This window comes from Zophobas morio, unplaced genomic scaffold (assembly GCF_036711695.1).
Source record: "Zophobas morio isolate AGI-343-1 ecotype UQ-CSIRO unplaced genomic scaffold, CSIRO_AGI_Zmor_V1 ptg000023l, whole genome shotgun sequence".
NCBI classification, from domain to species: domain Eukaryota; kingdom Metazoa; phylum Arthropoda; class Insecta; order Coleoptera; family Tenebrionidae; genus Zophobas; species Zophobas morio.
The window spans coordinates 4,482,431-4,496,954 of NW_026972128.1; the positions used below are offsets into that span (position 1 = coordinate 4,482,431).

The 14,524-nt window shown below is 32.9% G+C and overlaps 1 protein-coding gene across 4 annotated transcripts in view; it reads right to left on the bottom strand.

Moving 5' to 3' along the window:
- Nucleotides 1-14,524, bottom strand: part of LOC135134688 (tubulointerstitial nephritis antigen-like) — a 22,291-nt gene continuing 7,767 nt past the window's right edge. Inside the window, exons 1-8 of one of the 4 annotated variants that reach the window (XM_064063455.1) lie at nt 5,174-5,370; nt 4,476-4,632; nt 4,163-4,370; nt 3,615-3,785; nt 3,370-3,558; nt 2,937-3,271; nt 721-872; nt 1-643 (exon numbers count right to left, since the gene is read on the bottom strand). In XM_064063455.1, coding sequence (XP_063919525.1) covers nt 482-643; nt 721-872; nt 2,937-3,271; nt 3,370-3,558; nt 3,615-3,785; nt 4,163-4,370; nt 4,476-4,632 — 1,374 coding nt within the window. In that variant the 5' untranslated portion in view covers nt 5,174-5,370 and the 3' untranslated portion in view covers nt 1-481. Of the gene's footprint in view, nt 644-720; nt 873-2,936; nt 3,272-3,369; nt 3,559-3,614; nt 3,786-4,162; nt 4,371-4,475; nt 4,660-5,173; nt 5,371-14,524 lie in introns of those variants that run through there. The other 3 variants (XM_064063453.1, XM_064063454.1, XM_064063456.1) reach the window with 3 other exon arrangements.

Here is a 14,524-nt window from a genome sequence, read left to right on the forward strand (position 1 = left end):
TTATATTTGTTAAAATAGTCTAATAATTAACTAACATATAAAAATATATTATGATTCTATCAGCTTAAACGAACATTATTTTTTTGCTACAATTACATCGATCAATTAGTATTCACACATAATGTAATGGCAGAGTGACGATAAAGCACCACTTACGAAAAAAAAATACATAAATTAGAATGTCTTCGCATTAATTTTTATTACGCGCGCATGTTTACAACACGCAAGATAAATGAGCGTTTTTTCGAATACCAACATTATTTTTCCTAAACGAGATGTCAAACATCGGCTCCGGGCCACTAACCCCGACTTTTCCACGGAAATTAGGTTAGAAACGAGTGCTTTACCGTCACCCGCAGCAATAAATACAAAACAGGATGGCGTTTTTAATAACAGTTGCAGATTTGTCAGAACACATAACATGGCAGTTACGAAGTAAATGGCAATTTTCGAGATGAACACGTCCAAATGGCACCTACATCTATATGTTGACTCGAGGGATTTCGTTTTGCAGGAGAAGTTTGTTTTCGATTTCGGGCCAGGTTCCGAGGACGAATGATTCGATTTCGCACTCGTCGACGCCGCGGATGATGCGGAAGTAGCCGTTTTCGCCCCAGGCTGGACCCCAGCTGTTGGCCACTTTCTGAAATTGAAAAAATGGGGTAATTTTTTAGTTTGGGAAAAAATATTCTGGAGAGTTTAACTTTGCCATATACTTACCCAGTATTTTCTAAGACCTTCTGAAGTATATTCTTCGCCCCATCCTACAATTCTGATTGAGTGGTAGCCTGTTCTGTCGTCTGGTGACACGGAAGAGTGCTTGTAGATACCGCCCTTGTATGTGAAGAAGTCGTGGTAAACCTTAATGGTTGCTATAAAAAGATTTTTTATTTATTTATTTATTTACGAGTAAATATTTATTTTAGGAGAAATTCTAGATTAGATTAATGTCTCGCTAGGAAACTTTTTCCAACGAAGTGGGCACAATATTTTTTCTACAACTGTCTAAAAACTTTCAAAATTTTAAAATAATCTTCGAGTTGTATTATAAAATAATCCCTTCTGCCAAAAAAAATATATATATTTCTTCTTTGTTCCGAACTTAAAAACAAAATTTTATATATTTCCTTAAAAATTGCTGAAATATGCGATTTTTTGTTTGTTTAGGTAGGTACACGATTTTTTATTTGCTGGACACGAATGTCCGAAATTTTCTGATATATTTAATAATTTTATTTATTATTTTGGCATTTTTGAATTTTTTTATGGATTAACATGTCATTGTAAGCATTCAAATATTGTAACTGTTTAGACCTTTGTGATTAAGTTTACGTAATGACTAAACGTGTATTTTTGATTTTTGAAAGTTTGGACATTTTTGATATTTTCGATATTTTACAGTTATTTGACATTTTTAATGTTATATTTTCTCACATTGTTTAACCCAAATTTGAATCGTTTATGTGTCAAAAAAACTTAGTTTGAGAGTAATACGCAGATTGTTTTTAAGATTTTAACTTTTGCAATCTGAAGACACTTTCAAGATGGCGTAAATCTTAAAAATTAAAAAATATATACTGTAAAAATTGATAATTCATAATCATAAGCACTAAAGTATTTAAAATAAAATAATTGGCGTTGTTCTGGCTAGCAGGTGGGTGCTCAATCATAATAATTCTCCCACAATAACTCCATTAGTAGGACATTATTAGAAAAAAAATGTATAATCTACCTACTTATAACCAATTTAGTGCGATTATATGTCACTCTATTTAATGTAAACAGAAAATTATGAATAGTTTGCGCTGCAGGCATTTTTGTTTTTACTGCCTGAAATTTTTTAAAAATAGAAGTTGTAGGTAAATGTCAAAAAACATAAATAAGTATCTGTATTTTTTTTATTTAACTTGCTAATTAAACAAATTTGTACTTTGGCGTACAACGAGACGAGAAAGTTTTTCTGACGAGGCGTAACCGATCTGAAAAATCAGCCGAGCGCGCTAAAAGTTTCGCGAATGAGTTACAGACAAAATTTTTGTATAATAGAAACAATTTTGTTATTGATATTTAAAAATAATAATCCTTTTAACTAAAAACATGTCAAGAAATAATATGTATCGGTTTTCCTTGACATTCACCTTCTTGCAGCATTAAAACGGATTAGAGAATTTAGCCGTTTTTTTATTTGTTAAAGTATATGCACCAGAATTTGATCAAAATAGTTTGAATCAAAATGAGAAAGGAACGTAGTAAAAAAAAATATTTGTTCTCCGTATTTCACATATTGTTTTAACTTTTAAATCAGTCAAAATATTACATCAATTTTTGTCAACATTAATGTTTGAAACTGAATCTAAATTCGGCAAAAATATAGCGTCTATAAGTATAAATGTATATACAGTGCACTAAAAGATAAATGCAAATGACTCCAATCATGAGTTTGCCACTGCAAAATCTCCAGTCGCTTTCGAAGCTGTACCCTGGGTAAAGCTGTAAATCAAAATTAGTTGCTACCTTTCCAAGACCGTATTTGTTCTCTAGTAAATGCAAATCGAAAAGCTCGTAATGGTTTTATTACAGGTTGTGGGTACAACATACCCCTCATAAAATAATTTACAGCGTTTGCATTTATCTTCTGGTACACTGTATATTTGGAAATTTGGTTACTATATTTTCTTTACCATAATCCTTTGACTTTTTCCGTTGAATTTATTTTTTAAATATTTATTTTATGAAATACATTCAAAGGAGTGTTATTTTAGACTGCTTTCCTCAGTGACAGTTGTGTTATCTCATTCACATTTATAAACAAACTATAAATGTTTAATATAAATGTCAAAAATCTGTGACATAAGCGTACAGAATATATTTTTACGACAAATAAATTTTAACGTACGAAACAACTAAAATAAAAAGGTTAAAAGTGCCGGACTTACCTTGAACAGGCCCCGAATTCAAAATCTCGAACATGATATCAGTTTCATTTCCAATTCTATACGCAGGGGCAACTTTATACTTAGACTTCCGGTCGACGAACTGCGGAAGCCTGCATTTTGCGGTCAACAAATCTCCGTGTCTTGGGACGCGACATTTTTCGTTTGAAGCAGTGTAGGGGAAACAATCTTCATCAACCAAACCGAATTTACGAATGTAAGACCAAGCCCGATCCAAATAACCCCCATTACAGCTCTGTTGACCTCTTCTGTCACAGGAGATTAGATGCTGAGCTGAAAGGGTTATTCTCTCTCTTCCTTTTGACAAAATTGCAAATCTGGAAAAAGAATACACATTGCGTAATAATATTTATTAAAGTTTTAAATTTATTTATTCAGGGTCAACATAAGTTGTGACAAAACTACAAAAAAATACCTGTCGGAAGCAACAGCGGCAGTGGAAATGGCCCACGAAGAGCCACACCATCCTTGGTCTTGAACATGAGTGATAAATCCGGGCCACTTCATCTCCGAATCGAATTCCCGGGGGAAGGAATGGGGATCGTAAATTCGCCTCACTGGGGTCATTCTCATCACAAATCGCTGAGGTTGAAGAGTGCCCAACCTTGGAAAAATGAAAAATTATGTTTGGTCTTCCTGTTTCCGCTAAAACTGCAGTACCTCAGTTTGATGCCTTCTTCTAGTTTTCTGCCCCAGAATTCTGAGTAGTTAGAAGCAGTCCAGCCAACACCATAATTGTTATTAACGAAATCAATAATCATGGGATCGACGATACATGCGTTCTGTTCACACAACATTTCAGCGGTGGTGTTGCTTATTGCTGTACATTTGCTACCGAAAAAATATATACATAGTGGGATGAAATCAAAAATATGTGACCAAAATTCAGACTTAACCTGAATCAGTCGAAATCGGATATACTGCATTGGCTGAATTTTAGAACATGGTTTGTTAAATTTTATGACCCTAATTAAAGTATTTATTAAAATGGACAGTCAAAAAACTTTAATATTTCCTTTTCAAAACAACAGCATTGTTACTTTCATATTTAAACACTTTCGAAATTACAATTGTTCACCCTGTAGGTATACCTTACTTATATTTTTTACGAAGACCATATACTATCTGCTTTGCTAGCAGACAACAGTTTTAGCCAACTAGTTTTTCCGAAATTAATTTAAATAAAAACAAACCAAATATTCACTCACCAATCGTTGCAGTTCCTCTTCACCACCTTGTTCACCGGATACACGATGCCTTCATATGTACAGCCCAAAATGGGTCCTGGGATCTCGGGCGGCATGATTCCCTTACAGTGTGGCCAAAAATCGGGGCAACAATCTTCGTTCCTGGTGCGGTTACAAAAATCGTCGCAGTAACATAACGTACCTTCATCAAAAACGACTTCGTTATTTCCTGAAATGTCAAAGTGTACCCTTTCCCAAGAGCTTTGAGTGAATGAAAAGCCGAGCCTTGGTTAGGGAGCACTTAGCTGTTGTTTGAATAAACCTACACGCTTACCTAAAATGGGGACTGAACAGTCGTCCTGTCTACCGGGACAACATCCTCGGTCTCGGCAGTAGGGGCCGGGGAGATCGAAGTAGTCGTCCAAGGCGGCGGAGGCGAGGGTTAGGAGGGTTACTGCGACAAGAGCGCGAGTCCAATTTTGCAGTTCCATCTGCGGGACAAGAGAACACAGTTGTTACTATTACAAAGAAAACAGTTCAGAAGAAGTAGTAACAGTCTCTGAAGCACTGATTGCACAGATGGAGGCCTTAGTTTTAAGATGAGAGAACGTTTTTTAAAAGTAGGAATAGATAAAATTTGATTAATGATGTTCACGCTTGGAAAATTTCAGGGGCAAAGTAAATTGTAAAATTTTTTCTACAATTTTGACTTTTTTCCAAACATCCAGCGTGATTAATAAACCAGAAATATGTATAGAAGCATGGTATTTTGTATATTTTTAAATTTTTAAATAATGATAGGACGAAGAGTTGGTCAGCGTTTTAGCACCTGACATTTCACAGTAATCTAACAGAAAGAGTAAGACCAGATATACAAAACGGGAGATCTACTTTTTCATATTCTAGAAGCTATGAAATATGGAGAAAATATGAAAAACACTGGGGAAGTAAAAATATTTGAATTTCAATAAACATAAATAAAATAGTGAAGTAAATACTGAAACATTAATTTTGGACTAGAAAGTTACTTACTTGTTACTATTTCTTGCACTATTATAACAACAGGCTGAGTTACAGCTAGCGCTTGAGCAATCTCATCTAGAAACAACTGACCAATTGAGAAAAACAGGCTAGTGTTACAGTAAGACGAAAAAATTTAAAAAAACTTAGATAACCAACAGCAAACTGTACCCACAGGAAATCAACTGACCCCAAACCGAAAGCACACACTTCAAGCACTTGAGTAAGTCTGACGCTCCGCAAAAAAATTTAAATCATAAATTACTGTCCAAAATCCCCGTCTCAAAAGAGCCGTGACGCAAATTCAATCTACACTTTTTCCAACCAGTAATCCCTAACTTTAGCACTGCAGTAAGTACTCTATTAATACAATTATCGAAAAATACGTTTGCACTTTCGAGTGCCAGGTGAATCGCATCCTACAAAAATAATCTTGAACTCATTTCAAAAACTTGCCGTGGTCTCTGACAAAAACCGAACTCGTGTTTAGTGTTTACATAAGCGTACACGTGTTTTAAGCATCGTAACTCGTAGCGATGCAGTTGCCGTTGCACATCCGAAGCCAAAAAGAATGAGCAAGGTGGGAGTTTTGGAGGTTGGAACACCTCACGTGTCACAAATAAATCGTCACCTTAGAACTGGTTTGCCGCATATCCAGATCGCGTCCGAGGGATTTTCGCCTCTACTGCTTGGTGCAGATTTGCCGCATGTCGCACTTGGGCGAAGCGAAACATAGTTTAGATTCAGTGCTGATTTGCCGCATGTCCAAGCAGAAATCGATACAGTACCGTTATCCGTTTTTACGTACTTCCTTGCTGTTTTGCTTTTCAGCGTTAGGTTTGGGGTTGGGAAAGAAATCGTATTCAACTTCACGCGCAGAACAATAAGAATAATGTGAAATAAATAAAAAAGACTTAACAATTTTGATGAATCTGAAATTAAAAAAAAGCAACTGTAATTTGTGCAACTGTTTTTCTGTTGTTATAGATGTTACAAATATTTTCAATTTTTTTTTTAAGAAAGATTCAGTTTCAAATTATTAGATTCGAAATTTTACAAATTTAAATTTCAAATAGATTTGTTGCTCGTTAAACAAATAATTTAATTTTTTACTTAACAGTAACATTTTTGTTTAATGATTTCTCGGAAATGATTGACCTTATTTTCTCTAAAATTTTAGTCAACAAAATTCATAATGCTGCATACCTATATTCGTATTTGTGGAAATGATATTTCCACATCAATAATTACAGATAATAATAGATACATTTTTCAGAGATAATTAAGATTAAGATTTCTTAATCAACTTCACGCGCAGAACAAGAAATACGGCAAGGACTCGTAATGTGAAATAAATGAAAAATTGAAACGATATTAGAAATCTCGTGGTGAAGTAGTTAACTAAGTATAACGAACAATGAATGTTAAATTATTGATGTTTTGATTCGATTTTTTCTAAATATTTTTAAAATAAAGAGACTTATTTTTCTTTATTTTTATATAAAATCTACATTTGATAAAACTCATTGCAGTCATTCATTTTTCCTAAAAACTGTAGAATCCAAATATTGCATTGTCAATTTCCATTGTTAAATGGTGAATTGTGAACGAAATACGGAGTACCAAATTTAAATGTGTTTTACAGAAAGGAACTACTTTTACAAAGGATAATAAAATGATATTTTCTTTGCATTGGCGGAGTAAAGGCGGCTCGTTGACTCGCTGCAGTCCTACTAAAATTGCAGCTTAATATGTAATTTTTTTATATAAAATATTCAAACTGATAAAGAACACTCGGGTAAAAATAGGTTGTTGTCTCAAACAATTAGATTCCAGTATTTTATTACATTACGTGGATATTGACTACAAGTAGCTATTGTCGGGCAACCAGAGAAAATTAGCAGTGATACTGCTTAAAACTGTAAATGCAGTATATTTGGATTTGGAAATAAATCATTCGTTTCCATGTCTTATGTATCAGTGACAATTATGTTGACTGCAACCCAAATCTATTTGATTACCCCTAACTCCATAATATCTAGTACTTAATATAGTTATACGCTTTTCAGTTGAAAATGAAAGAATTATTTGTACTGGTAGTTGTAAACAATTGTATAAATATTTCCGTTGGATTCCTTTGCGAACTCTTTGTCAATTATTATTTATGATACTGTGGTATGATCCCAAACTGTTTAGAGAAGAAAGGGAGGCTGTGGTGTGCGCACGTAAACTTGTCCTATTTCTTTCCAATACATTAGCTCTAAATATTAGCTCTCTGTCTATGATCTCCTACGTGCGCTTATCATAGACTCCTTTTATCTAAAAAGTATGCAGTATTTCCCGCGCAAACCAACAGTCAGATCTCTAGATTGCCTGGCCTCGTGATTTGTCACGTATTTTTAAATAACATACAGTTTTCTAAATTTGCTGAAGTACTACTAAACTACAAAAATAAATAAACGGGTAAATTATATTCTCAAATTATAACTCCGAATTAAACATGCCGTGAACCCTACTAAGTATAAATTAAACGTCATTGTTTGCTAACTACATAATTGATTAAACTTATTATTTTAATAAGGTAAGGTATTAAACTAGACAGAGACTTGAATACTTTTTTTTACTAATTTTAATAATTCTTATAAATGAGTAGATACTTAATAATAAAGCAATACATATTATTATACGCAAAAAATGTATTTGCATGTTTTTGCATAAACTTCCTGCACTTATAATTTATGAACAGTATTTTGGACGATGCCCAATTAATTGATAAATAATAGTATGTTGATGTAAAAAGAGTATCATTACATTACTTCAAATTCTTTTAACTTTCTTTATGTATGTAGTATGTCCTGTTTTCAAAATCTCAAGAAATTAGGGTTATGGTAATTCAATTCAATCTGGATGCTTAGGGTAAAATCTCAATAAACAACAAATGAAAAAGTATGTTATTTTTTAAAATTTATATAACATTTATTGCTGTAAAAGTTGGAGATGACGTTATATAATGGGGAGGATGATTACAAATGTTGGTCAGCGTTTTATCAACTGGAAACGCGAGACCTATGTTTTCTCATTATAGGAGTCATGAAACGTTGAGAAGCCATAAAAGTAGCCAGTCGCCCGATGAACCTGATTACAATACTTCCTTAGCTTGCGCTCGAGACATAAAAAAATAAACAATAACATTTGGATTTAATAGCTTTTGATATCTGGTATACCTAAACAGTGAGTGAATTTTATGCGGCTATTATTACCATTACATATAACCATCCAGTTAAATTAATTGGTAAAAAATTTACCCATAAATAAGTTATTGTAAAGTTATTTTTATTTACACGCGTATAATTGCACAACAATAATTGTTAGACAAATAGAATGATAAAGAAAGGCAATGTCATATTAAAAAACAAATTACTCGTTTCGATGTAAGGTACCTTATATAAATTAACAACATACATCTATTTAGTTATTATAGGTAAAATTCTAATACGGAATTTGTTCTTGAAGTAAGTCGTAAATTGTAAATAGCTATAAATTCGGAAATAATTCTTTTTAAAAGATACAAGTCAAAAATGTATTAGGCATGATTGTCAAGAAACATTCCAATTCTGTTTCAAATTTGCAAGCATTTTATGTCAAAAGCTGATTTTTGTAAACGTTCCAGTAATAAATTTCGAAGCAAAATCCACCTAAACAGATTTTGCTTCGAAATTTTAATTTTCATATTACTTTTACAACATTTTAATTTAAAAAATTAAAAATGTATCTATTATTTGTGATTATTGATGTAGAAATATCGTTAATAAAATGTTACTGTTTAGTAAAAAATTAAATTATTTGTTTATCGAACAACAAATCTATTTGAAATTTAAATTTGTAAAATTTCGAATCTAATAATTTGAAAATATTTGTAACATCGATAACAACAGAAAAAGAGTTGCACAAATTACAGTTGCTTTTTTTTAATTTCAGATTCATCAAAATTGTTAAGTCTCTTTTTTATTTATTTCACATTATTCTTATTGTTCTGCGCGTGAAGTTGAATACGATTTCTTTCCCAACCCCAAACCTAACGCTGAAAAGCAAAACAGCAAGGAAGTACGTAAAAACGGATAACGGTACTGTATCGATTTCTGCTTGGACATGCGGCAAATCAGCACTGAATCTAAACTATGTTTCGCTTCGCCCAAGTGCGACATGCGGCAAATCTGCACCAAGCAGTAGAGGCGAAAATCCCTCGGACGCGATCTGGATATGCGGCAAACCAGTTCTAAGGTGACGAAATACATCTGTAAAGTTGCTAAACGTCACATGGTTTGTTACTCTTTTGGAACATCTGTTTTTCTAGCTGATTTAGATCGGACAATACTAGACTTATTAGAAGTGCGGTTTTTCTTCCTTCGTTTATGCACAAAACTTTTTCGAACTACTCAACTTATCATTAAAGTCAGCTTTTACCTTTTACACTTATTTTGACTAAAATTAGCAAAACCAAGTCTTGGACACGTCATTTTCCACTAAAACTGATTTACAAATCTATTATCTAACGCATTCGCAGAAGTTTTTCACAACGTTCGCGTTGTCATATATAGACCAGAGCTCCATTAATCCGCCTGCACCGATAGTGCACAATAAATTGCATTGTCCCATTTTTGCCGCTTAAAAATAAACAACACGCCTCATATTGCAATTGCTGGGATTTATGCTAGTGTTGTGTATTTTTATCGCGAAACCATTCCACAGTTCAAAGACATGAAGAAATTTATCGAGGCAGTGTTATGGCGGCTTTTTGAGCTCGAATGGTACTGTGCATGTTTGTCAATGTTAAGTTTGTCGGCCTTGTTGCGTCGATTCCAAAGAAATATCTTGGTTAAGAGGTTTAGCACTCCTCTGCGTGGGATTTGCATAAATTGGGTCGGAATGGAAATGCGGAGATAAAGACGATTTATTGATAATGAAGACGGAATTGAGCGAATTAGCATAGTGAAAAATTCCGAAGGATATATCCATTAAAGTATTTTAATAATTCGACGGTTTTGAATGTCATAATAATGGGTATTGTTGTTTAGCGGCTGTAAAAATTTACACAAATAATTACAATGGAAAAAATGATGTCATTTTATTGGCGGTTTTACGAGAATGATAAATGACTCAATTAGGCGATGTTGAGGACTGTGCTTTTATTACTTTTTGACACAATACGTGTGATTTAGTAACTACCAGGACTATTATGTTGTCAGAAGTTAAATTTTAATTAATTTTATGGCGGTAACTTTTTGTTGGACTACCTGTGGATGTTGTCATCTGCCAATTTAACATCTATTATCACACTGGAGGTCCTGTTACGTACTGTTTACAAATATTTGTTTTTTTCCTCTGTTAAATGTATACATTTCTAGATTCTTTTGACTTTTTTTTGTGGCTGTTGATAATATGATGCAGGAAAATTAATTATGTCAATAATACGGAGGTTGACGGATTAATATAAGAAAAAACAAAAAAAATATCGGTAAAAGAATTAAAATGTTTGTGGAAATAAAATTTCACATAAAATGAAATGGTCTACAACCACACTCACGTACTAAAGTATTTAAACCAGTTTATCCAGAAGCCTTCCACATTCCTTAAATTTTTAACACACGCCACAACATACTTAAAACCAAAGGATAACACAAACCAATCCTTTCATGGACTCCAAAATGGCTTTTGATTAGTACCATATTCATGGCCGTGAAAAATTCGTGAAATATGTATGTATATGGAAGTGATACCAAAATTTATCGTTTTTCAAGAGATTAGTAGACAGTGACCAAATCCAAAACAGATATGAAATAACAATATCAACAGGATTCTTCAATACAACCAAAATTAGTTAGTTAAAATTAGAATTAATGCTTTCAAGAAACTTAATTATGGTTTAAAACTTTTATTTAATTTTCTTAAAGAGAACGGAAATTATTATTATTTCTAATAGAACTGTAACTGTGTTGACTGAAATTACAACTAATTATTATTAATTCTAGAAGAAATTGTTACTAAAACGAACTCAAAAATTAATTCCTTGTTATTTTCAGTCCTCTTTTAGGTAATCCACATCCTACTATCTCGTAGATAGTTTTAATCGAATGTGACCCTTACCAGAAAACTTTGTTGGCAAAATTGTTTGCAAAAAATTTGTTTTCTAGCAAGTACACTCATGGCGGATAGTCATGAAGGGTCATTTTCATTCAAATCTAAAACTTTAAGATTTTTAGACAATTCGTTCTTGAATTCAAATATTCGTCAAAGCCCTTTTAAAGGAACCAGTATTGTGCAAAATCGTAAACTGAAAGGTGTCGATAAGAGACGACTATTTATGAGTACATAAATTAATTTTGAGTTTACTTGAGCTTTATTTAATTTTTACAAGTTGGATTTGTTCTTTCTATATCTCACTGATTTTTTTATGGTAAAGGCATCAGTGAAAAAGCTGTTTTTTTTCAAAAAAATTCCATGATTTTCGAGTCACCATTTTTGTTTTTTTTTTTGATTAAAAAAGGAACAATTGAAATAAAAACGAAACTAAAACTGAAACTAGAACTCGGGAGAAATATCAGAAATGCTAACCAGAATCAAAACTGAAGCTCTAACAAAACTTAGTATTAAAACGGCTACTAAAATTTTAAGACCAGTTTATAAAAATTAGAATTAAATCTAAAAATTCCTTATTCATTTCTACTTCCGCATATAAAATGTCACTTTCAATTGTCAGCTTGGCCAAGCTAACTTGAATTTTAGATACGCGGACACGAGCCGTGACTAAACAACCACCTAAGCTGGGGTTGAAGTTAGCCGCGCTATTTTTAGGCACGGCTTGAAGGTGATTTTTGTCAAATTGACAATTCGTAAATATTGACGTTTTAGTCGCTTTTGAATTTGTCGTCAAAAGGAATATTTGTACAATATTTTGAAATAAATATGTTTTCAACATATCGTCAGGTATTGACAATCGCCAAAGATATTAAAAATAAATAATTTCTTCTATTGCTCCATCTAGTGTTAAACGGACTACTTCACAACTCCCAAAAGTCAAAATTCTCTACAAATCATTGAAAAATTACGAAATACAATTATAAAATTATCTTGTCACTTTAGTTATGTTGGATAATAATTATCTGCAAAGGGAAACTAACTAATTCTAAATATAATAAGGTAATTGCTTAATTAAAGTTATTGCTAAAAGTTTCGTATTACTAGAATAAAATTTTCTTTGAAATTGTCTCAACAATTAATATTTTTTCAAAAGTTACCAGTTTCGACTTTTTCCATGGAATCTCACCGTTTGGCCATAGCTTAACATTTTTTTAACATTATTTTCCGTTCAATCCTCACAGGTGAGATGTGGTGATCGAAAGTAATGCAATTGCAGATACTAAAGTACTATAGTTGAATTAAGTCTTGAACAATAAATAACTATAACTAATTACTTTTTTTACAGTAAATTTAAGCGGAGAGTTGCATTTGCTTTTAATCCTAAAAAATATTTCTTATGAGATTCTACAGTTGTTATGTAGTACCTTTAGTTTTTGTCGAGATAAAGTTAGCACTGACGAAGAGATTAAGTAATTTCAAATTAAATATATATTTAAATTTAGCTTTGGAATTAAAAAAATATGTATACCGGAAGTAAGAAGATTAGAAACGGACTGTTAATATCACGTGTTGACAATGGCTATAGGTTTCAACACCTAACACTTGCTATTGCCCTAAACGAATGAAGTCTTCCATAAAACACAGAGTTGGTCAGAAATTCACTTTTGACTTGTTTTAAAACCACTGGTATAAACTGTTTTTCCTCGAACTTCTACTGTTGCTTAACCATGTTGCTCGACTTTCTTCACATTTATCAGACAGAAAAACAAAAGAGTACTATTTGATTATCTTAGCTTTTTATTGTTATATTATGTTTCCTTATCCAGTACGACAGTTAAAATTAATAATAATCGCTAAATTACATTTTTGCATAATTACGAGATACGGCGTCACGTCTATTTATCCATCTCCAAGCACATGATTGATTACAATGAGAAACCACCGCTTCCAGCTACCAACATCCAATTGATATCCGATAAATCAAAAGTTATTTTCTCCACATAATATCCCTGTTTTTTCTCAACGTGTTTATTTCCAATCATTAACAAACTGTTTACTTATCCACCTTCCCCAAATTAACATTATCAACTCCTAATTTCAAACAAACCTCCCAATAAAATCCCCATTTCGCACGTCTTGGCAAGTCGACTGTTTTGCAAACAGAATCGCAAAATAACAAGCACGCTACTAAAAAAGCGCCACATAAAGTGCATCCATCGTAAATATTTTCGGAAAAAAAAATGTGGGTTAAATGAGAATAACACTCGCTCCGAAATAAACTCGCTGAATTGAAGATGCTTATGCGAATCCTACGGGATAATTTATAGTCTCTCGTATACAAAAATAACAAAGTGAAAGTTATAAATAAAGTGATAAAACGAGAATGTTGGCAAGTGGTTTGAAAAAAGCTCCGATTTGTTTGATTACGTTCGATTACATGGAGTGCAGATTTTATAGACACAAGGTTACGCTCCAAGGCCGATTCTGTTGAGAATAGCCGAATCGGGCCAAATTTTTTCGATGGATGCGCTTGTTAACCTTTGTGATTAATTGGTAGGAATTATAATTAGGCGGATTAGATGGACGCATTCTTATGCAGCGTCACTCCAACTGGAATGGATTGATCGATCGGGGACAGCGAAAAATAGCTTGGCCGAGGATATACATGGATTTTTTCTCCAACAGTTCTTAATCGTCGACTACAGTTTCCACGATAAACTTTGCTGAATTACTTTGCATTTTTCTTCCTTTTCCGTCATCTGCAACCATCCTTCTATTAACAAGTCGTTTGCAGCAGACGTCCAGGTCCTTTTTTTTCAATTCACCCAAAAAATACTTCTTTTCTTGAAAACAATGTTTCTTGGAAATATATCAGAATCACAAAATTACAATAGAAGTATTCCCACGAAAATTAGGCTTTGAAAACTCTTGGGGGTGGTTGTTATTATATAGGATATTTCCTGATTTACTTTCAAATTTTACCACTAAAAGCCTGAAAGTGATACAATGTCACATCTGATGATTTCTCGTCTAATTTAATTTCGGAGGCTTCACGGTCGGAATCAATACATACATGATCGTTTTCCGGATTTGGAACTGTGTTAACTGAGTTTTTCGGCTCAACGTTTCGCACACTTTTGCCTTATTCTTATCCCTGCTCCTGAAGATGCCACTTACGACAGTGTCCGAAACGTTGAGCCCAAAAACTAAATTAACACGGTTCCG